Here is a 25,800-nt window from a genome sequence, read left to right on the forward strand (position 1 = left end):
AAAGTTAAATATTTTTTGTATTTCCCATGTTGTCCGTTGATCTCTCATTTCAGCAAAGGTGAGTATTGGACATGTGCCTGTATTATTTTATCAAACTCATGCTCTTAATATGTGTCCTGCCTGGTGTAATAATTCAAATGTGTCAATTGACTTGCATGGAAAGCATCAACTGATGAAACTGCTCGTAGATGAATCAGCATGTTATCTGGTGGTAAAATGCAAGCGGTATAAGAAAACACATTAATTTTGTTGGAAATGATTATACGTGAAGCTGAATGTAATCGAAAATCACCTACCTGCAAAAGAATGATGACAGAACTACTTAAATGCATTTCTGTTTCCTTTCTAGTGGCTGCATTGAAGGGCGAGCTATTATGGTTTCTTTTTCACAAGTCAACAACACATTTGACAAGCTATTGTTAAAGTACCAAATGATCAAGGATTATAGCAACCTTTACACACCCACTTCCTTGTCTTGCTGAAGTCATCCAATTTTTAGGGTTTCTTGCAAGTGAGCGACTATATTTCTATAGCTGACAATTTCCATAATATCTCCCCTTTCAAAGATGCATAACAGCAAACCGTATGCAGAGCTGGGCATTTTACTAAAAATTGAGCCTCTATTTTCATCCGTCTGTATCGTGGGTACCTTTCCGTCGTCAGTCATTCACCTACTGCCCCCCCCAAGGAAAAAAATAGTACCCGTCTATAGGCCCGGCTGCCTCCAATTGTAAACGGGCGTCCGCTGGCCGATATGAGTTACTGCACCATGGAAGCCTGTTCACATCCTGGTCCATCACTCAAATTTGTCCCCCAGGCAACTACAACTCTCTATTGTCACTCGCCGCGCTCGCCACGGCCATCGAAGCCCCGCTGCGAAAAATAAACTGACGGACGACAGACGAATGATGGATTAAAAAAGGGGTTTGGGACTATGCTTAGTCAGTCCATTTAAAAAAATAAAAAAAAATTCCCGTCAACCGTCAGCAAAACGGGCGTCTGTCAGCGACGGGTAGACGGACCGGTCCGTCACATAGGCGGAATGCCCAGCTCTGACCGTATATGATTGTAAATTTCCAGGTGATTTTTTAAATTTTTTTATTTTTATTTTTTTTTATTTTTATTATTGTTGTTGAATTGTTCACCCGCTTGTGTGGTGCTAATTTAACTTCTGTTTTGGTTTTATTGGGCTCGCGATTTTTGTTTTAATCAGTGGGAGCACACTGAATTAATTACAATGAAATCATGTCTATTGTGCTTTTATTTGTTTATTTATTTTTTATCGTGCTTTCAATTCGACCTCATAATTGAGCACTGCTGGTGTGGTTTATTTTTGTATCCTACTGCTTGTCAATCAAAATAGATTACAGTGAAACCTCCAAAGTCCAACACAGTTTGTGGGAAATTATAAAAATGATCCGTTTGACTCAAACTGTCGCCATCAAAATACCTTGACGAGACTATAGTTGTTGTCTGTTATCTAATGTAAAAAAAAAAACAAAAAAAAGAATTTTTTTTTTACGACTTTAAGCTTTCTTGACTTTTATTCAAGTGTAAAAATAAGTTAACAGCTGTGTATACGGTGATTACAAAAAAAATCCGAGTGTACTGACTAATTGTGATTACCGTGTGTACTGAGCAGCCAGGATGAAGACAAGTGTAAATGCCATTATCGTCACTTTTTTCTTTGGCATCACATTACCCTTCCATAGGGGCATCACTAAAAGTCAAAGGAAACACAAAAACACACTTGCGCAGTTTGAAGAACTTAAAAAGTGACAAGATGGCTGGATGACCATTGTACGTTTTGTGCAACTTAAGAGGCGTTTGAATTTGGAGGTTCCACTGTAAATTGTAATTGTGTGGCATTGAGAAAAGCCCGTTTGAGTTTAAAAGTGTCATGTGATGTGAGATTGATCCATTCGCTTTAATTGGCAGCCCTCTAAACATGCACGACGGCAGACATTTTGAATGTTGAGCCTTGTTTTTCTGTTCTTCCTTAAATGAACATAAACGGTATTTGGTGCAAATGAAGCTTTTTGATCAATCATCACCCTTTGAGAGCATTTTTAAAAAAACAGTTTATGGGTGTACTTGCACGAGGCCATTCACAGTGGACTTGTAGTTCGGCCCCCACGGATTGACCCAATCACATTTTACCCAATACATACATATTAGTTGATTCTATTTACTCCTCTTGCCAGTTTCACATAACAGCCACCTTGCAGAATAGAAAGAAACAAAATGATGAAAAAAATCGTTATGTATAGTGATTAAATAGGGCTGTGCAATTAATCAAAATTCAATCACAATTATTACACTCCACGATTACAAAATTGGCAGAATCGTAAAAAAAAACATTAATATGCATTTATACACAAAGAATTCACATTTGAATTTTTTACATTTGCACCTTTTTAAATTTTTTTAAACTAATTTGATCGCTTTTGTTTGGTCCAAAAGGAACTTATATAATATTTCAAATAAATGTGTTTGTCCTTATATTTTTTTTTTACGTTAAAACATTTTCTTGTTTTGTCCCAAAAAATAAATGATCGTCTTAATAATCTTGATTTAAATTCTCACCAAAATATTCGTGATTAAAAAAAATAATAATAATGATTCATAATCGAGCAGCCCTGCGATTAACCTGATGGCTCCTGTCGGCATTTATTCATGATAACGGATTTAAAAATCAGCATGGTGGAGGACACAAGAGAGGGAGGGGCAACACCAGCCCAGCCGCCCACACTTTGAACGGCCTAGTGTCAGTACGCCCTGAAAGTTAGCTGCCACTTGTTGCTTGAAGCACCTTTTCCCACCCCTCCCCCCCCAAAGCGGGATGGATCATTTGATGTCCGAGCAGGGAGGGGCCCCGAAGCCCGCCGCCACGCCGGAGAGGAGCATCATCAGCGGAGACAACCTCCAGTTTGGGAAGATGCGGCGCCACGCCCGCTTGTCCCAGTCGGAAAACCAGAGCTCGGGGCCCGAGGAAGAGTACTTGGGCTCCTCGGCCGAGGCCGGCGGCTCCTTCGGACGAAGCCCCGCCGCCCGCGGCGAAATCTTCAAGCAGCTGTCGTCCTCGCCCAGGAGCCCCAACACCAGGGGCCACTGGGCCAAGCGTCACCAGCAGGACGGCGCCCACGTTCCTACGGTCAAGTCGTCCGGCACCCCGCAGCGGCGCTACAGCAGGGGGCGCTACCGCACCTCGTCCGAGACGGAGAAGGGAGGCCGAGGGAGCAAGGAGCCCAAGTCTCGGAGGAAGGGATTCTCCGAGAGCGACAACAGGTCGGGACGGGAAAAGTATGACGCGCGAGGAATGGCCGAGATGTGACGTGTATTAGTTGTCTGCCTTGCGCTGGCCTTTGGCCTCCATGTTGTCATGAAAAAAAAAAAAAAATCGCGATCAAAGCAGAACAAATGTGGCTGCCTGATGACTGGATGTAACTTTCTGGCCTTTTGTGCGATAATCCTGCTGAGCCGACCAGTCTGCCTCGCCGGCCGTGGAATGTGTTGATTTGACACAAGCGGCAGTTTGTTTCATTGTTGCATGTAATTTGTGTTTTGTTTTTTTTTTTCTCAAGAGAATCAGTCATTTCTTAATTGACTGCTCATAGTTTGTGTGTGTGTGTGTGTGTGTGTGTGTTATACACTCACCAGTGACTTGCCTTAGAATATCTGCATAATGTAGTGAGGTCAGTATGAGCGTTGACAAAAAAAACTGTGCGTCTAGCAAGAATGACGCTAGATCAGAAACAACTCTTTATGATTCAGTTTAACTACGACCACAATAACAAACACATGGTCATGGGATTTAAATTTAGCCGATTGTTGACAGAAGTGTAAAATTTGACTCACTGGCCATGTTGATTGTTGCGCTACCTAGTGGTGAAGTTTCAGATTTTTTTTTTTTTTTTTTTTTTTTTTTTTTTTTTTTTTTTGGGGAAGAAATGCCATTTTAAGTATATTTTATAGTTGGTGCACTGCTTCATCCTGAGGTGTTTGTAATGTTTCGGTTGTTTCGCAAAAGAAACATCATCCGCTAAAATATTTGTGCTCGTCCACAACAGGGTTTTTTTTTTCTCTTGTAAGCCTTTTTAAAAAAAAATTTTTTTTTATAGGATCTTATTCCATTGTGCAGGTAATGTCAGTCCACTAATGAAGTGGCCAACGAGTGTGTGGTAATGTCCTACGATGCATCTGAAGTGTTATGAGTGCAAATCTCGACTAAATTCGAAGTGTAAATCAGTTGGGTTTTTTTCCCCCCCATCCTTAGCGCCAACATGAGTGGACTCGAGTGCCTCGCTGCCGAGAAGGTCTGGTTCGACAAGCACCGCTACGATGAGGCCGAGAGGACATTCTATGAGGGTGCCAACGGACCCGCCCCCAAGCAGCAACAGGTGAATCCTTCATTATCTTTTTATTTATTTATTTTTAATACAGTATTCAAAAACTTGCCGTGTTCAATCATTTAAGCGTCAACAATACATGCCTGAAGTCATTTGGAAGACTGGCATTTTTGACGAAGCCATTTTAGTGTTATTTTGACCTTTTTCCCACCCCGCAAGACGAGCTTGTCCTACAGATTTTGTCACATATCGACCTAATATGTGCTTTTAATTCGCAGTGGTCATTTTTGGATCGCTGGCGTTAAAGGCTTCGACCCTGAAAGGTCCCGCTGCGCTATCGGTCGCTGGCCTCTGTTGGTTTAAGCCTCAGTTACATCATCACACACAAACAGCTGTGTGCATGTGCCCACCCACGTGTGTGTGTGTGTGCCCATTTTAGAAGCCTTAGCGAGTGAGGTCGGGTGGTTTGGCAGCTGTCTCCCTCCCTCTTCTAGGCTCGGCTGCTAAATACGGACCATCGTATCTTGCCTCAGTTTCCTGAGGCGACTTAATTTCTCTCCGTAACCAAGACGTGTGCGCAGTGTGGAAAAACGGCAGCCGCACCGCCAGGTGTGCAGGTGGACATTGGGGCGTTTTTTTGTTTGCTTGTTCAGCCGAACACTATCAGCTTTAAAGTTCAGTTAGATAAGAGCAAATGCCAACGGACCGCTGACAAAATGGACTTCTGCCAGGTGCGCACTGATGACACGCAATTCGTGTCCTTGCTGGTTAGTTTGCAGGATTACTGGAAAACTCATGTGAAACCTCAAACCCCCAAAAATTGTACATTCCATTTTTTTTTTAGGGGGAGGGGGGGTATTAATGGGAGAAAGGACTTAAAAATATTAATTCAAGCTGCGAGCTGATTCGTCAACGGGCAAATGTTTTGCTTTTTCTTTGGCCTTCTATGACTTTTGGTGTTTTAACGTAAGATTGATTAACAGTTGTCAGTGGCCACAAAGTGACTGTATCGGGCCACCCGAAGTTCACTCATACTGGCCTGACTGGGCCAGTACAAATTTGAGAACGAAATTTGATGAAATCATCTTGTTTTTCTTCTTCTTTTTCCATTGATCTATCATCAATGATCTTTTTTTACTGTACTTGGGCACCCCCTGTGGCAGGCACTGTCACCGTCGTCAACAAAAATTATGACGAAATATCTTGAGTCAATGACACTTTAATCACGTGAGGGAGATGACACGAGATGGAACGAAAATGCCGGTCACGTGATGATTAATAACTAAATCTATAATGCCTTATTAGTGACGAAGAAAAAAAAACAAGACTAAATGTGATTTACAAAATAAAAACTAGGCTAAAATGTCTCTTCATTTGCGTTAACCAAAAACGAGAAATCCGAACGAGCGATTGGCAGAAGAAGAAAATGCGCCAACCACAACCAGGAAGTAGCCTGCTAACTAGCAAAACAGCCCTCGAGATGATGACGCCGCAATTATGCCTTGCTGGGAGATCCACTCTTTGGCGTTCGTTTCTTCAAATCAGCAAAGTGAATCGTTTCCTAATGCGACTCAAGTGATGGCTTCATGTTTCTTTTTGTTTTCTATTTGAATGTAACCTTCTCTCCGTGCTCCCGTCACCCGCGGCTTTCAAACGCCGCAGGTGAAAAGTGGCGTGCAGCAGCAGCACAAAGGGCGACCGCAAAAGCGCCAGCACAGAAACGTAAGTCGAGTGTGTGGCAACGCCGCATGGCTGCCGTGGACCGTTTGATGCTTGTGTGAAATCATCAACATAACATCGCACGCACACTGGCATCTGTCCATTTTTTTTTTTTTTTTTGCATCATGTTCATAATAATCATAAAATATGAATTTGTTGTGGAATACTCCATTGGTAACAGAATTACATTGATTGGGTTTTGGTGTGTAAGGTAATTTTGTTGCAAACTGTACAGTACTTATGAGCTAAACATGGGCTAGAAATAGCTTCATATTTTTTGTTAATTGTCGGGAAAAAGAAACTTCGAAACTACTTAACGAATAAGACAAGATTAATATTATTACATCATATTTTTTGTTTCCAATTCCAAATTCACTCAACTAATTATTTTCATCCGTGTTTATGTTGGAATACATGAGAAAAATCCTGTGCTCCAAACCTTTCTTTTTTTAATGGTGAAAAAACAAATGGTTTTGATGACTTATCGGAAATATAATTGCAATTACTAATTTCCGAAGTTTAAAATATGTTGTAAGTTTGTGCCATTTTGCAACCCATGTTTAGACCTCTTTAGCGCTGTGAAATTGTATTGAATGACATTACATGCATGAGGATGTGAACTTGAGAAGATGCCAAAGATGGAGAATTTCTTTTTGACTCCCTTGGCGCAAATTGAGTCGGTGTGGTCTAAAATTGCAGCAATATTCTAATTTAGGAATTATCTGAAATCTAATTGGAATAACCAACGGGATATTTGGTTTGAAACCTATTCTTTATTTGATGGCAAAATTCACCTACTGTATTTGCTGTTTTTGTGCTCAGCCATCTTTTGTGTGCCGGAACTGTTGAATTTCGGAGCATCATTGAGACAATAGTCCAGTGTCACCCTCTTGTGGCATCTCTAGGCTATTACAGTCGTGACAGTTTTAGCTATTATCATGGAATTTTTTTTTGGGGGGGGGGGGGGGGGGGGCATTTTGCAAGAGATCTCATCTTTTAATTCATTTAATTCATAATTATGTGCATGCTGACATGGAATTGAATCTCAGTGATTATAGTGTGACACTATAACGTGACATAGCGTCCTTACCTTCCTTAAATGTGCGCTCACTTTCTGCCCCCCCCCCCCCCACTCCCGCAGTCTACCCCACATTCAGGCGAGCAGGAGCTGATTGCCCGCATGAAGAGCCTGGAGGTGGAGAACCACACTTTGCACAAAGGTGGGCTCACTGACGCTTTTATAGCCCGACTGGTTGTCTGACTGAGGCTTCTGTTAGTGGTGGGCGATATGAGGGCCGCCCTGCAGAAGCTGGAGGCCAGAGTGGCTCAGCTGGAGAAGACCCCCGCGCCCGTTGCCGTCCCCGCCGCCAAGGTAGGAGGGGACCGGCGCGTCGCCGTCGTCACGCCTTCTGCTATTTCCCTCGCGTCTCTTAATCCCGTTTCCTTTGCCAGGCCGCGCCCGTCCAGGCTGCTCCTGCTAAACGGGCTGAAGAAAACGACGACGACGACGACGACGACGACGTGGACTTGTTCGGCAGCGACGACGATGACGAAGAGGCGGCCCGTCTCAGGCAAGAGCGCGTGGAAGCCTACGCCGCCAAGAAGGCCGCAAAGCCCACACTGATCGCCAAGTCGTCCATCTTGTTGGACGTCAAGCCTGTAAGTCCCCGACCGACTCTAGCAGACATGATCTCTCACTTCAGTCAGCAGCACTTAATATACAAATATTGAAAAATTCCTTAAAAAGTGGCCTCCATATGTCACTCCCAGTTGTTTACGGTCACATATTGCCATTTAAAACAACGTAGTTCGCTTAGCTTAATGCTAACAAACACAATTAGACAAGTAGTAGCCTCGAAAGAAGATTTGAAATTTGAAATGGATTTCTGAAGAAAAGGCCAATGAGTATAATTGTTCTAAACACAAACTAATGATACCTCAAGTTGCATTTGATTAGGTAAAAAATTAAAAAATGTCTATTGAATGTCGGGGCCTGTTTTTATGGTCACCCTGTATAACACTCACACATGCTTGATCCACTATGAAAAATGACAAATATCACAGCATCTTGGGGAGTCATTTACAGCTGTAAAGAAAAAAGTCGCAAGTCTCAAATTCCGTCCATCGATTTTAATTTGTTTTCATAAAGCACAATGTCATAGAATACTGTTTTCCTTGGCAAAGCATTAGTTTTGTGGACGAGCCTTGAACAGACTAATGGCATTTAAACTCATATCGCAAGCTGTCACTGCACAGTGGCACTTGAAATTATGACTTGAAGTCATTTCGTTCCCACGCTCAGAACTCAAATCATTCACCTTGCAAATCAATTTTCCCCACTGAAATAAATGAATGGAAATTACATTCATTCATTCCGCTCCCCAAAAACACCAACACATTTTTGGAACGTGTTTTTTTTTTTTTTTTTTGGGACAAAAATCGTACAAAATGTAATATTATTCTGTCTAAAAATGTACGGTAATAATTCAATTGAATGTAAAACAGTTTTTGCTTTATTCAGTGGACATTGTGCTGCTCTTTTTAGATGTGGTCACCTGAGGGTAATACACACAATTTAAGGAAAAACGAAGACCGTGGCAGCTAAGTTGCAGAATGTGCTGCTGCACCATTTGTGTTCCAATATCAATTGTGTAGAAGTCCATGCTAGATTGGCGAGCTCGCCTAGGCCGTTTCGAAGTTGCCGTTAATTGACCAAGTCGTGTGCTTCGGTTACATACACGCGATTCTTTCGTTTAGCTTCGCCGTAAACGTCAAGTTTGAGTGACACTTTTGAATTTTTGTCAAGTTGTTTTGATGGTGGCCGCTTTGCGTCCTCGCAGTGGGACGACGAGACTGACATGAGCAAGCTGGAGGAGTGCGTGCGCTCAGTGCAAATGGACGGGCTCCTGTGGGGCGCGTCCAAGCTGGTGCCGGTGGGCTACGGCATCAAAAAGCTGCAGATCAACTGCGTGGTGGAGGACGACAAAGTGGGCACAGACATCCTGGAGGAGGAGATCACCAAGTTTGAGGACTTTGTGAGTAAACAAAACGGAGATGTTTATTTTGAACTCGAAAGCTCTTGAGGTACAGTTTTGTTTTGTCTCGCTCTTCCAGGTGCAGAGTGTCGACGTTGCCGCCTTCAATAAGATCTGAACAAAGTGCTGCTGTTTAATAGTTCATTAAAATTGAAAAACTCCATGCTTTGGCTCCTTCATATTTTTTTAAGGTTCACTGGCCACGACGTAGGCTACACCTGAACGATGAGATCCAATATCAAAAATAATCTCTTTACGATGACCCGTGATGTATAACGTTAGAATGCATTATTTTTAGATGCTGTGTATTGTACAACAAACACCAGTCTTAAATTCAAACAAAAAATGTTTTAAAATCTAGGATTGTTAATTTGATTTTTGTCAAATCTTTATAAATGTTCAAAAATGTGCCATTTTCCATGATGAATTACAAATATTTTACTTTTCTGTGTTAGAGTAAAGTGAAGGCAGTAGATTTCCCCCTTGGATCATTGAAAGCAGTATGTCAAAGAAATTCTGAAAGGGATTTGCCCTGAATTTTTAAAGAAATGTGCAAAAAATGTCACTTTTTAGAATACATTTACAATTCATTATATACTGTTTTATTTTTCTATGTTTGTAAAAGGCACTTGCTCAAACAAATTGAAAGGTTTGGGATTTTTGTCTATTTCACAAAAGGTTGCATTTTAATATTTTTCTGTAGGGTGTTAAGGTTTTTTTTTTGTTTTTTTGTATACAGCTTTTATCTTGAACACTCCAAAAATGTGCAAGCCAACCTTATGAAGTGAGCAGAATTTAGGCTTGACAATTAGAGTGAGCACAGCTTCAGAGTGGATCCCAAGCCCACCCAAAATCCCGGGAACAAGGGCTGACTGAAAGTGGCGTGGACGCTGTGAAGCAGAAGCATGCCCTCGGAAACATCGTAGAAGGACAAAAGCCCGGCCCTGAAGTCCAGAAAGACCCCGATCCTGTTGCCGCACGGCCCGGCCGCGCTCAGGCTCTGCTTGTCGTGGCGGAGAGTGCACGCGGCGTCGGAGGAGCAGTCCAGGCTCCACGACTTGGCGTTGTGGCCCAACTTGCTGTCGCTGCCTCCGCCGCTTCTGCTCATGCTGCGGTAGCACACGCCGACGGACGCCCCGCCCTTGCCGGCCCACGCCGCCTCCCAGTAGCAGCGACCCGCCATGCCGGCGCGGCACAGTACCTGCGCCCAGCTGCTGAAGCGCTCCGGGTGCTCCGGGTACGGCTGCGCCTCGGAACGCGTGGTCGCCGCCCGGTGGCCCTCGGACAAGCTCAGGTAAGGATTGGCCGTGTTGGGGTCCAAAGTTAAGTCCTGGTAGTCTGCACCAAGGTGATTAGAGTTAATGAAATAAACTAACATTGTTAAAAAAAAAAAAAAAAAAACATTTAAATGATCATGATGATGATCAAGGTATTTTAAATTGATTTATTTCTGTATTGGTCACTTGTTACCTAATACTTATTTTTTCTTGACAAACACGGCATACATTAAGAAATAGTAATACTAAAAACGAAGCATTTTTGAAAAATAAAAGCTAAAACATCTTCTAAAAACTCCCCAAGTCAAAATGAAATCAAAATGAAGGTAGAATGAAAAATCCAAAACTATTGTAACTGGCCTACACATAGCAACTCAGTTTGACATGCTGGCGATAGCTTTTAAAAGTAAAAGCTGTACTCACAGTGTAAAAATTCCTCTCTTGTCTTTGGTTCGGAGTTGTATAGTATGTGAGCGTCTATTGTCACTAGAAAGACGACAGGGAGAAAAAAGCGAATTATCCCAATAATACATCCATTTTCTAGAGTGCTTGTCCTCATTAGGGTGAACAATTTAGATTTTACAAAATGGAAATCAACCCAAACACATTTTTTTTTTCAAGAATATGTTCCCAGCAGGCATTCTGATTAATATTGCGTTTGTGGAATATGAGTTAAGCAGCAAAATGCACCCGCTTTTTACCCAACTCGGGGGGCGGCCATTTTGTCATTTCTGTTGACTGAAAATGACATCACAACTACCCAGGGCTCAGGTAACGACCAATCACGGCTCAGCTTCAGAAAACAGGTCAGCCGTGATTGGCCGTTACCTGAGCAACCGTGATGTCATTTTCAGTCAACAGAAGTGACAAAATGGCCGCCCTCGCAGACGGCTAAAAACGGGTGGATTAACTCTTATTCCGCAAATGCAATATTTATCAGAATGCCTTGTTGAATGCCTAGCGGGCCTGCATAGAACATATTCTTGAAAAAATGTTTGTTTTGACTTCCGTTTTGATGAACCTAACATGCATGTAATTGGAATGTGGGAGTAGAAAAATCATGCAAGCGCGGGAAAGAATATCGCCGGTGTCGGGCCAAAATCCTCAACGTCCAACTTCGGTGAATTTCATACTTGTTGACAGTTCTATACTAATAATCAGTCCCCATGTGTGCGTGTTACATGTCCAAATTCTAGACCAGTCTAAAGCGTTAACTGGCTTTACTGTCTTTGACGATGCAAGCCGAACGTGACATTTTTTGGGGTGCTGCCCGATGCCAGCGCAAACTTCACACAGGTGGGTCTGAAAGTTCTGCCAACCAATATTTCATCACGCCGCTACTTCTGTTTCCATGGCAAAAAGAAACCACGACAAAAAACGAAATACTTGGTTTTGTGTCCTCGTTTATTTACACATGCTAGCGTCGTCTAAAAAGTTCTCTCAGGGTAGAACTGTGCGTTTGTCAGGAATCATTTAAAAAATCCACACGATTGCTGACTCCTGAGTCCAATCCCATCTTGTCGCTTGGCGGCGCCCTTAATTGCATACCTTTGCTCTTTTCATTTGGAACGCTGGTTTCCTTGAGTGAAATCACTGCAAACGGACAGAGACGTAAAGGTCACTGACGACGCGTGGCCACGATTTTGGCCTTCGCGTGTGGAGGCGCTTGCCTTTATCGGAGATGCGGTTGAATTCTCTCTGGAGGCTTTCGTCCAGACCGTCCCTCAGCTCCGCCAGGCCTCCTCGCATGGTTTTGTACATCAAGTACGGGAACGTGTCCGTGTTGGGCATCTGCACCCGTTTGGATGGGAAGTGAAGGGATCTGCACTTCTGGAATGAGAAAGGAATCCAACTGAAAGAAAGTGGACGCTGACAATGGGTGGTCTCCGTCCGTCCGTCCGTCCGTGCGCGCCGGCGTGCCTGAAGGAAGTGGAGGTGGTCGTCGCTCCGACAGAGCTTGTCCAGCTCGGCCTCGCTCCTCCGGACCTCGGCCGTCTCGCGTTCCAGCTTGTCCAGCAGCTGCTCGCTCTGCGCCAGGGCCGCCCGCTCGCGCCCTCGGATGGCCTCCTTCACGTCGCAGCGCTGCTTCTCGATGGCGCGCAGCAGCTTGGAGAAGACCCTGTCGCTCTCCTCCTCCGCCGCCTCGGTGGCGTGCTGATGGCCGGGGATGCAAGCTTTGTTCAAGTTAGCGTCGGGTGACCAATTAGAAGCTACAAAAATATGTCAACGCACTCACTTTGATGTATCTGACCACATAGCGAAGCTCCTTCTCTACTTCCTTGATGTTCTGTGTACACCTCAAAGATGCTTCTTGGAGTTTTTTCTACAAAAACGTGACGTACGCACACACACAGGCAGAGTTTTGAGTTTCCGGAAGTAGACTTTCCAGTGTTGACTTTACCAGACGGAAATGGAAATGCTTTCAGTCTCTTGAAACAGCAAACATGAAAAGGGTTTGAAAGCCGTACACTAGTTTGAAACCCTACTTTGAAACCCTAATTTAAAACCCTAACCCTAGTTTGAAACCCTACTTTGAAACCCTAACCCTAGTTTGAAACCCTACTTTGAAACCCTAACCCTAGTTTGAAACCCTACTTTGAAACCCTAACCCTAGTTTGAAACCCTACTTTGAAACCCTAACCCTAGTTTGAAACCCTAGTTTCAAACCCTACTTTGAAACCCTACCCCTAGTTTAAAACCCTACTTTGAAACCCTAACCCTAGTTTGAAACCCTAATTTGAAACCCTAACCCTAGTTAGAAACCCTACTTTTAAACCTCAACCTTAGTCTGAAACCCTACTTTGAAACACTAACCATAGTTAGAAACCCTACTTTTAAACCTCAACCTTAGTCTGAAACCCAACTTTGAAACAGTAACCATAGTTGGAAACCCTACTTTTGAACCCTAATCCTAGTTGGAAACCCTAACCCTAATTTGAAACCCTACTTTGAAACCCTAACCCTAGTTTGAAACCCTACTTTCAAACCTTAACCCTAGTCTGAAACCCTACTTTGAAACCCTAACCCTAGTTTGAAACCCTAACCCTACTTTGAAACCCTAACCCTAGTTTGAAAGCTTCCTTTGAAACCCTAACCCTAGTTGGAAACCCTAACCCTAATTTGAAACCCTACTTTGAAACCCTAACCCTAGTTGGAAACCCTACTTTGAAATCCTAACCCTAGTTTAAAACCCTACTTTGAAACCCTAACCCTATTTCAAACCCTACTTGAAACCCTAACCCTACTTTGAAACCCTAACCCTAGTTTGAAACCCTACTTTGAAACCCTACTTTAAACCCTAACCCTAGTTGGAAACCCTAACCCTAGTTTGAAAGCCTCCTTTGAAACCCAAACCCTAGTTTGAAGCCCTACTTTGAAACCCTAACCCTAGTTTGAAGCCCTACTTTGAAACCCTAACCCTACTTTGAAACCCCAACCCTAGTTTGAAACCCTACCATGAACCCCTAACCCTAGTTTGAAACCCTAACCCTAGTTTGAAACCCTATTTTGAAACCTTAACCCTACTTTAAAACCCTACTTTGAAACCCTAGCCCTAGTTTGAAACCCTACTTTGAAACCCTAACCCTAGTTTGAAACCCTATTTTGAAACCCTAACCCTAGTTTCAAACCCTACTTTGAAACCCTAACCCTCGTTTGAAGCCCTACTTTGAAACCTTTACCCTAGTTGAAACCCTAACCCTAGTTTGAAACCCTACTTTAAAACCCCAACCCAAATTTGAAACCCTACTTTGAAACCCTAATCCTAGTTAAATCTCATCAAATAGGGGGCTTGCCTAACATCCAATGGAAGGTCATTCCAAAGGGAAGGACCAGACATCATCGTTTTTTTCCCCAAAAACGCCTTACGATACGTGATCGTTTTTTTTTTTTTCCCACCAAAAACGCCTTACTAATCACGGTCGTCTCAAATAATGCCTTTGATTCGTTGGCATTCGTTAGCATTCAACATGATGTTAACACTTTGTTTTTGTTAGAACAGCTTGCGATGATCATAGCTGAATGGTTAGAGAAGGTGACTGTGACATGGGTGGCCAGGGTTCAATTCCATCCTGAGACAACTTTCAGTTGAACTTCTTCTTCATCTCATATTTTCACATTTACTATTGTTTGATAAAACGAATTATGATTACACATTGTCGACATCTCAGTCGTTTCCTTTATTTATTTATTTATTTTCAAAAAGACGCCTTACTATACATGGTAGTTTTTTTCACAAAAACGCCTTAGTATACATGGTCGTCTCATTTCCAATAATGCCTTTGAATGGTGCCTTTAGCGTTCAACATGATGGTAACACTTTGTTTCTGTTGGAACAGCTTGTCAGAAACAACGTGACCATAGTTGAGTGGTTAGAGCAGGTGACTATGACATGGATGACCAGGGTTCCATTCCAGCCTTAGACAATTTTTAGCTGAACTTCTTTGTTCATCTCATATTTTCACATTTAATATTGTTTGATATAATGAATTGTGATTACACATTGTCGACATTTCAAATTAGTTTTTTTTTTTTTATTTAAAAAATGACAAAGTTTTTGTCATTTAAAAAAAACAAAAAACGCCTTACTATAGATGGTCTGGTTTTTTTCACCAAAAACGGCTTACTATACATGGCCGTTTTTTTTCACAAAAAACGCCTCACTATGCATGGTAGTTTTTTGTTTTTTTTTCACAAAACCCGCCATATCGCAAGAAATTTTTGGTGGTTGACTTGCCCTTTAGCTAATCATCTGATCCAATTTGGTCTTTTTTTTCAACCCTGGTTTGAAACCCTAACCCTAGTTTGAAACCCTATTTTGAAACCTTAACCCTAGTTTGAAACCCTAGTTTGAAACCCTACTTCGAAACCCTAACCCTAGTTTGAAACCCAACTTTGAAACCCCAACCCTATTACAAACCCTACTTTGAATCCCTAACCCTAGTTTGAAACCCTACTTTGAAGCCCTAACCCTAATTTGAAACCCTAACCCCAGTTTGAAACCCTAGCTAGAAACCCTAACCCTAGTTTGAAACCCTACTTTAAACCCTAACCCTAGTTAGAAACCCTACTTTGAAACCCTACTTTGAAACCCTAACCCTAGTTCTAAACCCTACTTTGAAACCCTAACCCTAATTTGAAACCCTACTTTGAAACCCTAACCCTAATTTGAAGCCCTACTTTGAAACCCTAACTCTAGTTTGAAACCCTAGCTAGAAACCCTAACCCTAGTTTAAAACCCTAACCCTAGTTTGAAACCCTACTTTGAAACCCTAACCCTAGTTTGAAACCCTACTTTGAAACCCTAACCCTAGTTTGAAACCCTACTTTGAAACCCTAACCCTACTTTGAAACCCTAACCCTAGTTTGAAACCCTACTTTGAAACCCTAACCCTAGTTTGAAACCCTACTTTGAAACCCTAACCCTAGTTTGAAACCCTAGCTAGAAACCCTAACCGTAGTTTGAAACCCTACTTTGAAACCCTCACCCTAGTTTGAAACCCTAGCTAGAAACCCTAACCCTAGTTTGAAACCCTAACCCTAGTTTGAAACCCTAACCCTAGTTTGAAACCCTACTTTGAAACCCTAACCCTAGTTTGAAACCCTAACCCTAGTTTGAAACCCTAGCTAGAAACCCTAACCCTAGTTTGAAACCCTAACCCTAGTTTGAAACCCTAACCCTAGTTTGAAACCCTACTTTGAAACCCTAACCCTAGTTTGAAACCCTACTTTGAAACCCTAACCCTAGTTTGAAAGCCTTGCTAGAAAACCTAACCCTAGTTTGAAACCCTACTTTGAAACCCTAACCCTAGTTTGAAAGCCTTGCTAGAAACCCTAACCCTAGTTTGAAACCCTAACCCTAGTTTGAAACCCTAACCCTAGTTTGAAACCCTAGCTAGAAACCCTAACCCTAATTTGAAACCCTAACCCTAGTTTGAAACCCTAACCCTAGTTTGAAACCCTAACCCTAGCTTGAAACCCTACTTTGAAACCCTAACCCTAGTTTGAAACCCTACTTTGAAACCCTAACCCTAGTTTGAAACCCTACTTTGAAACCCTAACCCTGGTTTGAAACCCTAGCTAGAAACCCTAACCGTAGTTTGAAACCCTACTTTGAAACCCTCACCCTAGTTTGAAACCCTAGCTAGAAACCCTAACCCTAGTTTGAAACCCTAACCCTAGTTTGAAACCCTAACCCTAGTTTGAAACCCTACTTTGAAACCCTAACCCTAGTTTGAAACCCTAACCCTAGTTTGAAACCCTAGCTAGAAACCCTAACCCTAGTTTGAAACCCTAACCCTAGTTTGAAACCCTAACCCTAGTTTGAAACCCTACTTTGAAACCCTAACCCTAGTTTGAAACCCTACTTTGAAACCCTAACCCTAGTTTGAAAGCCTTGCTAGAAAACCTAACCCTAGTTTGAAACCCTACTTTGAAACCCTAACCCTAGTTTGAAAGCCTTGCTAGAAACCCTAACCCTAGTTTGAAACCCTAACCCTAGTTTGAAACCCTAGCTAGAAACCCTAACCCTAATTTGAAACCCTAACCCTAGTTTGAAACCCTACTTTGAAACCCTAACCCTAATTTGAAACCCTACTTTGAAACGCTAACCCTAGTTTGGAACCCTAGCTAGAAACCCTAACCCTAGTTTGAAACCCTAACCCTAGTTTGAAACCCTAACCCTAGTTTGAAACCCTAGCTAGAAACCCTAACCCTAGTTTGAAACCCTAACCCTAGTTTGAAACCCTAACCCTAGTTTGAAACCCTACTTTGAAACCCTAACCCTAGTTTGAAACCCTAACCCTAGTTTGAAACCCTAGCTAGAAACCCTAACCCTAGTTTGAAACCCTAACCCTAGTTTGAAACCCTAACCCTAGTTTGAAACCCTACTTTGAAACCCTAACCCTAGTTTGAAACCCTACTTTGAAACCCTAACCCTAGTTTGAAAGCCTTGCTAGAAAACCTAACCCTAGTTTGAAACCCTACTTTGAAACCCTAACCCTAGTTTGAAAGCCTTGCTAGAAACCCTAACCCTAGTTTGAAACCCTAACCCTAGTTTGAAACCCTAACCCTAGTTTGAAACCCTAGCTAGAAACCCTAACCCTAATTTGAAACCCTAACCCTAGTTTGAAACCCTAACCCTAGTTTGAAACCCTAACCCTAGCTTGAAACCCTACTTTGAAACCCTAACCCTAGTTTGAAACCCTACTTTGAAACCCTAACCCTAGTTTGAAACCCTACTTTGAAACCCTAACCCTGGTTTGAAACCCTAGCTAGAAACCCTAACCGTAGTTTGAAACCCTACTTTGAAACCCTCACCCTAGTTTGAAACCCTAGCTAGAAACCCTAACCCTAGTTTGAAACCCTAACCCTAGTTTGAAACCCTAACCCTAGTTTGAAACCCTACTTTGAAACCCTAACCCTAGTTTGAAACCCTAACCCTAGTTTGAAACCCTAGCTAGAAACCCTAACCCTAGTTTGAAACCCTAACCCTAGTTTGAAACCCTAACCCTAGTTTGAAACCCTACTTTGAAACCCTAACCCTAGTTTGAAACCCTACTTTGAAACCCTAACCCTAGTTTGAAAGCCTTGCTAGAAAACCTAACCCTAGTTTGAAACCCTACTTTGAAACCCTAACCCTAGTTTGAAAGCCTTGCTAGAAACCCTAACCCTAGTTTGAAACCCTAACCCTAGTTTGAAACCCTAGCTAGAAACCCTAACCCTAATTTGAAACCCTAACCCTAGTTTGAAACCCTAACCCTAGTTTGAAACCCTACTTTGAAACCCTAACCCTAATTTGAAACCCTACTTTGAAACGCTAACCCTAGTTTGGAACCCTAGCTAGAAACCCTAACCCTAGTTTGAAACCCTAACCCTACTTTGAAACCCTAACCCTAGTTTGAAAGCCTTGCTAGAAACCCTAACCCTAGTTTGAAACCCTAACCCTAGTTTGAAACCCTAGCTAGAAACCCTAACCCTAATTTGAAACCCTAACCCTAGTTTGAAACCCTACTTTGAAACCCTAACCCTAATTTGAAACCCTACTTTGAAACGCTAACCCTAGTTTGGAACCCTAGCTAGAAACCCTAACCCTAGTTTGAAACCCTAACCCTAGTTTGAAACCCTAACCCTAGTTTGAAACCCTAGCTAGAAACCCTAACCCTAGTTTGAAACCCTAACCCTAGTTTGAAACCCTAACCCTAGTTTGAAACCCTACTTTGAAACCCTAACCCTAGTTTGAAACCCTAACCCTAGTTTGAAACCCTAGCTAGAAACCCTAACCCTAGTTTGAAACCCTAACCCTAGTTTGAAACCCTAACCCTAGTTTGAAACCCTACTTTGAAACCCTAACCCTAGTTTGAAACCCTACTTTGAAACCCTAACCCTAGTTTGAAAGCCTTGCTAGAAAACCTAACCCTAGTTTGAAACCCTACTTTGAAACCCTAACCCTAGTTTGAAAGCCTTGCTAGAAACCCTAACCCTAGTTTGAAACCCTAACCCTAGTTTGAAACCCTAACCCTAGTTTGAAACCCTAGCTAGAAACCCTAACCCTAATTTGAAACCCTAACCCTAGTTTGAAACCCTAACCCTAGTTTGAAACCCTAACCCTAGCTTGAAACCCTACTTTGAAACCCTAACCCTAGTTTGAAACCCTACTTTGAAACCCTAACCCTAGTTTGAAACCCTACTTTGAAACCCTAACCCTGGTTTGAAACCCTAGCTAGAAACCCTAACCGTAGTTTGAAACCCTACTTTGAAACCCTCACCCTAGTTTGAAACCCTAGCTAGAAACCCTAACCCTAGTTTGAAACCCTAACCCTAGTTTGAAACCCTAACCCTAGTTTGAAACCCTACTTTGAAACCCTAACCCTAGTTTGAAACCCTAACCCTAGTTTGAAACCCTAGCTAGAAACCCTAACCCTAGTTTGAAACCCTAACCCTAGTTTGAAACCCTAACCCTAGTTTGAAACCCTACTTTGAAACCCTAACCCTAGTTTGAAACCCTACTTTGAAACCCTAACCCTAGTTTGAAAGCCTTGCTAGAAAACCTAACCCTAGTTTGAAACCCTACTTTGAAACCCTAACCCTAGTTTGAAAGCCTTGCTAGAAACCCTAACCCTAGTTTGAAACCCTAACCCTAGTTTGAAACCCTAACCCTAGTTTGAAACCCTAGCTAGAAACCCTAACCCTAATTTGAAACCCTAACCCTAGTTTGAAACCCTAACCCTAGTTTGAAACCCTAACCCTAGCTTGAAACCCTACTTTGAAACCCTAACCCTAGTTTGAAACCCTACTTTGAAACCCTAACCCTAGTTTGAAACCCTACTTTGAAACCCTAACCCTGGTTTGAAACCCTAGCTAGAAACCCTAACCGTAGTTTGAAACCCTACTTTGAAACCCTCACCCTAGTTTGAAACCCTAGCTAGAAACCCTAACCCTAGTTTGAAACCCTAACCCTAGTTTGAAACCCTAACCCTAGTTTGAAACCCTACTTTGAAACCCTAACCCTAGTTTGAAACCCTAACCCTAGTTTGAAACCCTAGCTAGAAACCCTAACCCTAGTTTGAAACCCTAACCCTAGTTTGAAACCCTAACCCTAGTTTGAAACCCTACTTTGAAACCCTAACCCTAGTTTGAAACCCTACTTTGAAACCCTAACCCTAGTTTGAAAGCCTTGCTAGAAAACCTAACCCTAGTTTGAAACCCTACTTTGAAACCCTAACCCTAGTTTGAAAGCCTTGCTAGAAACCCTAACCCTAGTTTGAAACCCTAACCCTAGTTTGAAACCCTAGCTAGAAACCCTAACCCTAATTTGAAACCCTAACCCTAGTTTGAAACCCTACTTTGAAACCCTAACCCTAATTTGAAACCCTACTTTGAAACGCTAACCCTAGTTTGGAACCCTAGCTAGAAACCCTAACCCTAGTTTGAAACCCTAACCCTAGTTTGAAACCCTAACCCTAGTTTGAAACCCTAGCTAGAAACCCTAACCCTAGTTTGAAACCCTAACCCTAGTTTGAAACCCTAACCCTAGTTTGAAACCCTACTTTGAAACCCTAACCCTAGTTTGAAACCCTAACCCTAGTTTGAAACCCTAGCTAGAAACCCTAACCCTAGTTTGAAACCCTAACCCTAGTTTGAAACCCTAACCCTAGTTTGAAACCCTACTTTGAAACCCTAACCCTAGTTTGAAACCCTACTTTGAAACCCTAACCCTAGTTTGAAAGCCTTGCTAGAAAACCTAACCCTAGTTTGAAACCCTACTTTGAAACCCTAACCCTAGTTTGAAAGCCTTGCTAGAAACCCTAACCCTAGTTTGAAACCCTAACCCTAGTTTGAAACCCTAACCCTAGTTTGAAACCCTAGCTAGAAACCCTAACCCTAATTTGAAACCCTAACCCTAGTTTGAAACCCTAACCCTAGTTTGAAACCCTAACCCTAGCTTGAAACCCTACTTTGAAACCCTAACCCTAGTTTGAAACCCTACTTTGAAACCCTAACCCTAGTTTGAAACCCTACTTTGAAACCCTAACCCTGGTTTGAAACCCTAGCTAGAAACCCTAACCGTAGTTTGAAACCCTACTTTGAAACCCTCACCCTAGTTTGAAACCCTAGCTAGAAACCCTAACCCTAGTTTGAAACCCTAACCCTAGTTTGAAACCCTAACCCTAGTTTGAAACCCTACTTTGAAACCCTAACCCTAGTTTGAAACCCTAACCCTAGTTTGAAACCCTAGCTAGAAACCCTAACCCTAGTTTGAAACCCTAACCCTAGTTTGAAACCCTAACCCTAGTTTGAAACCCTACTTTGAAACCCTAACCCTAGTTTGAAACCCTACTTTGAAACCCTAACCCTAGTTTGAAAGCCTTGCTAGAAAACCTAACCCTAGTTTGAAACCCTACTTTGAAACCCTAACCCTAGTTTGAAAGCCTTGCTAGAAACCCTAACCCTAGTTTGAAACCCTAACCCTAGTTTGAAACCCTAGCTAGAAACCCTAACCCTAATTTGAAACCCTAACCCTAGTTTGAAACCCTAACCCTAGTTTGAAACCCTACTTTGAAACCCTAACCCTAATTTGAAACCCTACTTTGAAACGCTAACCCTAGTTTGGAACCCTAGCTAGAAACCCTAACCCTAGTTTGAAACCCTAACCCTACTTTGAAACCCTAACCCTAGTTTGAAAGCCTTGCTAGAAACCCTAACCCTAGTTTGAAACCCTAACCCTAGTTTGAAACCCTAGCTAGAAACCCTAACCCTAATTTGAAACCCTAACCCTAGTTTGAAACCCTACTTTGAAACCCTAACCCTAATTTGAAACCCTACTTTGAAACGCTAACCCTAGTTTGGAACCCTAGCTAGAAACCCTAACCCTAGTTTGAAACCCTAACCCTAGTTTGAAACCCTAACCCTAGTTTGAAACCCTAGCTAGAAACCCTAACCCTAGTTTGAAACCCTAACCCTAGTTTGAAACCCTAACCCTAGTTTGAAACCCTACTTTGAAACCCTAACCCTAGTTTGAAACCCTAACCCTAGTTTGAAACCCTAGCTAGAAACCCTAACCCTAGTTTGAAACCCTAACCCTAGTTTGAAACCCTAACCCTAGTTTGAAACCCTACTTTGAAACCCTAACCCTAGTTTGAAACCCTACTTTGAAACCCTAACCCTAGTTTGAAAGCCTTGCTAGAAAACCTAACCCTAGTTTGAAACCCTACTTTGAAACCCTAACCCTAGTTTGAAAGCCTTGCTAGAAACCCTAACCCTAGTTTGAAACCCTAACCCTAGTTTGAAACCCTAACCCTAGTTTGAAACCCTAGCTAGAAACCCTAACCCTAATTTGAAACCCTAACCCTAGTTTGAAACCCTAACCCTAGTTTGAAACCCTAACCCTAGCTTGAAACCCTACTTTGAAACCCTAACCCTAGTTTGAAACCCTACTTTGAAACCCTAACCCTAGTTTGAAACCCTACTTTGAAACCCTAACCCTGGTTTGAAACCCTAGCTAGAAACCCTAACCGTAGTTTGAAACCCTACTTTGAAACCCTCACCCTAGTTTGAAACCCTAGCTAGAAACCCTAACCCTAGTTTGAAACCCTAACCCTAGTTTGAAACCCTAACCCTAGTTTGAAACCCTACTTTGAAACCCTAACCCTAGTTTGAAACCCTAACCCTAGTTTGAAACCCTAGCTAGAAACCCTAACCCTAGTTTGAAACCCTAACCCTAGTTTGAAACCCTAACCCTAGTTTGAAACCCTACTTTGAAACCCTAACCCTAGTTTGAAACCCTACTTTGAAACCCTAACCCTAGTTTGAAAGCCTTGCTAGAAAACCTAACCCTAGTTTGAAACCCTACTTTGAAACCCTAACCCTAGTTTGAAAGCCTTGCTAGAAACCCTAACCCTAGTTTGAAACCCTAACCCTAGTTTGAAACCCTAGCTAGAAACCCTAACCCTAATTTGAAACCCTAACCCTAGTTTGAAACCCTAACCCTAGTTTGAAACCCTACTTTGAAACCCTAACCCTAATTTGAAACCCTACTTTGAAACGCTAACCCTAGTTTGGAACCCTAGCTAGAAACCCTAACCCTAGTTTGAAACCCTAACCCTAGTTTGAAACCCTAACCCTAGTTTGAAACCCTAGCTAGAAACCCTAACCCTAGTTTGAAACCCTAACCCTAGTTTGAAACCCTACTTTGAAACCCTAACCCTAGTTTGAAACCCTACTTTGAAACCCTAACCCTAGTTTGAAAGCCTTGCTAGAAAACCTAACCCTAGTTTGAAACCCTACTTTGAAACCCTAACCCTAGTTTGAAAGCCTTGCTAGAAACCCTAACCCTAGTTTGAAACCCTAACCCTAGTTTGAAACCCTAACCCTAGTTTGAAACCCTAGCTAGAAACCCTAACCCTAATTTGAAACCCTAACCCTAGTTTGAAACCCTAACCCTAGTTTGAAACCCTACTTTGAAACCCTAACCCTAATTTGAAACCCTACTTTGAAACGCTAACCCTAGTTTGGAACCCTAGCTAGAAACCCTAACCCTAGTTTGAAACCCTAACCCTAGTTTGAAACCCTACTTTAAACCCTAACCCTACTTTGAAACCCTACTTTGAAACCCTAACCCTAATTCGAAACCCTATTTTGAAACCCTATTTTGAAACCCTAACCCTAATTTGAAACCCTACTTTGAAACCCTAACCCTAATTTGAAACCCTACTTTGAAACCCTAACCCTAGTTTGAAACCCTAGTTTGAAACCCTAACCCTAGTTTGAAACCCTAGCTAGAAACCCTAACCCTAGTTTGAAAACCTAACCCTAGTTTGAAACCCTAGCTAGAAACCCTAACCCTAGTTTGAAACCCTAACCCTAGTTTGAAACCCTACTTCAAACCCTAACCCTAATTTGAAACCCTACTTTGAAACCCTAACCCTAGTTTGAACCCCTAGCTAGAAACCCTAACCCTAGTTTGAAACCCTAACCCTAGTTTGAAACCCTACTTTAAACCCTAACCCTAATTTGAAACCCTACTTTGAAACCCTAACCCTAGTTTGAAACACTAGTTTGAAACCCTAACCCTAGTTTGAAACCCTACTTTAAACCCTAACCCTAGTTTGAAACCCTACTTTAAACCATAACCCTAGTTTGAAACCCTACTTTGAAACCCTAACCCTAGTTTGAAACCCTACTTTGAAACCCTAACCCTAGTTTGAAACCCTAACCCTAGTTTGAAACCCTACTTTAAACCCTAACCCTAATTTGAAACCCTACTTTGAAACCCTAACCCTAGTTTGAAACACTAGTTTGAAACCCTAACCCTAGTTTGAAACCCTACTTTAAACCCTAACCCTAGTTTGAAACCCTACTTTAAACCATAACCCTAGTTTGAAACCCTACTTTGAAACCCTAACCCTAGTTTGAAACCCTACTTTGAAACCCTAACCCTAGTTTGAAACCCTACCCCTAGTTTAAAACTTCAGTTTGGATTCTCGGGGCCACTGCCGGCTTGGCCCCGCCCTCTGCCTGACACCCTGACATACCTGTTGTGCCACCCGCTCATCCACAAGCCGCACTGTGTCATGGTTCTTGTGTTGGCCTTTGACGCAGCGCGAGCACACGCCCTGTTGGTCAGCGCGACAGTAGCTCCTCACCGGCCTTTGATGTTGCGGGCACAGCTTCTCTTTCACAACACTGGACTTTTAGCACAACGGAAAACATGCACGCTCAGTTACATTCGTAGCCACATTCTTTACAAAACGCATTTCATCCAGAAAAATAATACAGTGAACCACATTTGGGAACCACATGAGTGCACGTTAGCTTTAACATTGCCGCAACTATTAATACAAGCAATTATAACATTTTTGAGGGGCCACGTCCACTACTTGCAATTTTTGGAATCGGGACTTGCTAAAATAAATAAAAGGTTCTCTTCTCTCCATATATTTACGGACTTAATGACATCTATCTTGACAATGTGGGGGGGAAAAAGCAAAGCATATATATATATTTTTTTTTATTTCTGCGTGCTGTTTTTTGTTGTTGTACGTAATACTTTAATTAGAATTTTGACTAGCTGTCATTGCTCTCCTAAACCAAATACTCCGGGAAACCGTACAGAATTATAAACTGTTTTTAAATGTCAAATAAGTATTTGGTTTAACATGTTCGTTTTTTCCAATCTGACATTGAAGGAAAGCACCGTTTGTGGCGAACAGTTCGCTCGTATAAGATTTTTTTTAACAGTTAAAGGACATAAACAGTCTCTTTATGGTATATAATTGGATAGCACTGTGAGCAAAATCTCAAGTAAAAAAAAATCAAATTTGAAAGTCACATTTTTTTAAAACATTAAGGCCCGGAAGACGGTGCTAAACTGCGCATGCGCAGTGATAATTTACAAACTGACAGGTCGTTTTCGAACGTCAGTCACCTTGTGAAACCTTCCCATTAAAAAAAAAAAACAACAAAAAAAACACCTCGTTGTGTATCTTCGGAGCCACCGCCACGCCGTGTCCCCGCCCCCCACGGAGGCGCTCGTCGGCCGGCTGCTCTTGGCCTCCGCTCTGGAGGAACTTTTCCACCAGCTCTCCCAGGACGGTGTTGCGATTGAGCAGCGGTCTGGGCTTGAACTCCAGGCGGCACTGCGGGCAACTGTAGTGAGTCTTCTGCGGCTTGCCTCTGCTCCAGTAGTCCTCGATGCAGCTCAGACAGTAGCTGTGGCCGCACGGGATGGTCACCGGGTCCCGCAGAACCTCCAGACACACCGAGCAAGTGAACTGGTCCTGTTCCACGGAGATAGTGGAGGTAGTCACCACCGCACCCGCCGCCATCTTAGTCCCGTGAGGGCTTAAAAGTGGGCGTGTCTTACAGGTGTGTTGATAAAGGTTGCACCTGCTGGAGGCGGGGAGACGCGACGTCACAAAGCAC

At 42.5% G+C, this 25,800-nt stretch overlaps 2 protein-coding genes across 3 annotated transcripts; one reads left to right on the plus strand and one right to left on the minus strand.

Annotated features, from left to right (window-relative positions):
* The first annotated feature begins 11 nt into the window (after nt 1–11).
* eef1da (eukaryotic translation elongation factor 1 delta a (guanine nucleotide exchange protein)) lies at nt 12–9,266 on the plus strand. 2 transcript variants are annotated; one of them, XM_086043392.1, is made up of 9 exons: nt 12–58; nt 2,839–3,288; nt 4,277–4,400; nt 6,012–6,071; nt 7,210–7,288; nt 7,346–7,440; nt 7,521–7,727; nt 8,909–9,103; nt 9,183–9,266. In XM_086043392.1, the coding sequence occupies exons 1-9, from the start codon at nt 27–29 to the stop codon at nt 9,219–9,221; spliced, it is 1,281 nt and encodes a 426-aa protein (XP_085899518.1). In that variant the 5' UTR covers nt 12–26; the 3' UTR covers nt 9,222–9,266. The 2 variants fall into 2 exon arrangements, with proteins under 2 accessions (XP_085899518.1, XP_085899519.1); XM_086043393.1 differs by lacking the exon at nt 6,012–6,071.
* LOC147141355 (tripartite motif-containing protein 16-like protein) lies at nt 8,184–25,738 on the minus strand. Its single transcript, XM_086043390.1, has 8 exons — nt 25,350–25,738; nt 24,411–24,566; nt 12,617–12,703; nt 12,301–12,534; nt 12,051–12,210; nt 11,929–11,973; nt 10,804–10,866; nt 8,184–10,441 (listed from the first exon to the last, which is right to left on the minus strand). Exons 1-8 carry the CDS (start codon nt 25,701–25,703, stop codon nt 9,912–9,914), a joined length of 1,629 nt encoding a protein of 542 aa, XP_085899516.1. The 5' UTR covers nt 25,704–25,738; the 3' UTR covers nt 8,184–9,911.
* Between the last annotated feature and the right edge of the window lie 62 nt (nt 25,739–25,800).

The sequence above is a fragment of the Filicampus tigris genome, chromosome 10 (assembly GCF_054856515.1).
Source record: "Filicampus tigris isolate MCC_2025a chromosome 10, RoL_Ftig_1.0, whole genome shotgun sequence".
In the NCBI taxonomy this organism is placed as follows: domain Eukaryota; kingdom Metazoa; phylum Chordata; class Actinopteri; order Syngnathiformes; family Syngnathidae; genus Filicampus; species Filicampus tigris.

Excerpts from the sequence above, each read along its gene's own strand:
- eef1da (XM_086043392.1), top strand. The coding sequence starts at position 27 with ATGTTGTCCGTTGATCTCTCATTTCAGCAAAG. Across the intron at positions 3,289-4,276 it reads TTCTCCGAGAGCGACAACAG|CGCCAACATGAGTGGACTCG; the intron begins GTCGGGACGGGA and ends CCCCATCCTTAG. Across the intron at positions 4,401-6,011 it reads CCGCCCCCAAGCAGCAACAG|GTGAAAAGTGGCGTGCAGCA; the intron begins GTGAATCCTTCA and ends CAAACGCCGCAG.
- LOC147141355 (XM_086043390.1), bottom strand. The coding sequence starts at position 25,703 with ATGGCGGCGGGTGCGGTGGTGACTACCTCCACTATCTCCGTGGAACAG. Across the intron at positions 24,567-25,349 it reads CTCCGAAGATACACAACGAG|TCCAGTGTTGTGAAAGAGAA; the intron begins GTGTTTTTTTTG and ends TTGTGCTAAAAG. Across the intron at positions 12,535-12,616 it reads ATGTGGTCAGATACATCAAA|CACGCCACCGAGGCGGCGGA; the intron begins GTGAGTGCGTTG and ends CCCGGCCATCAG.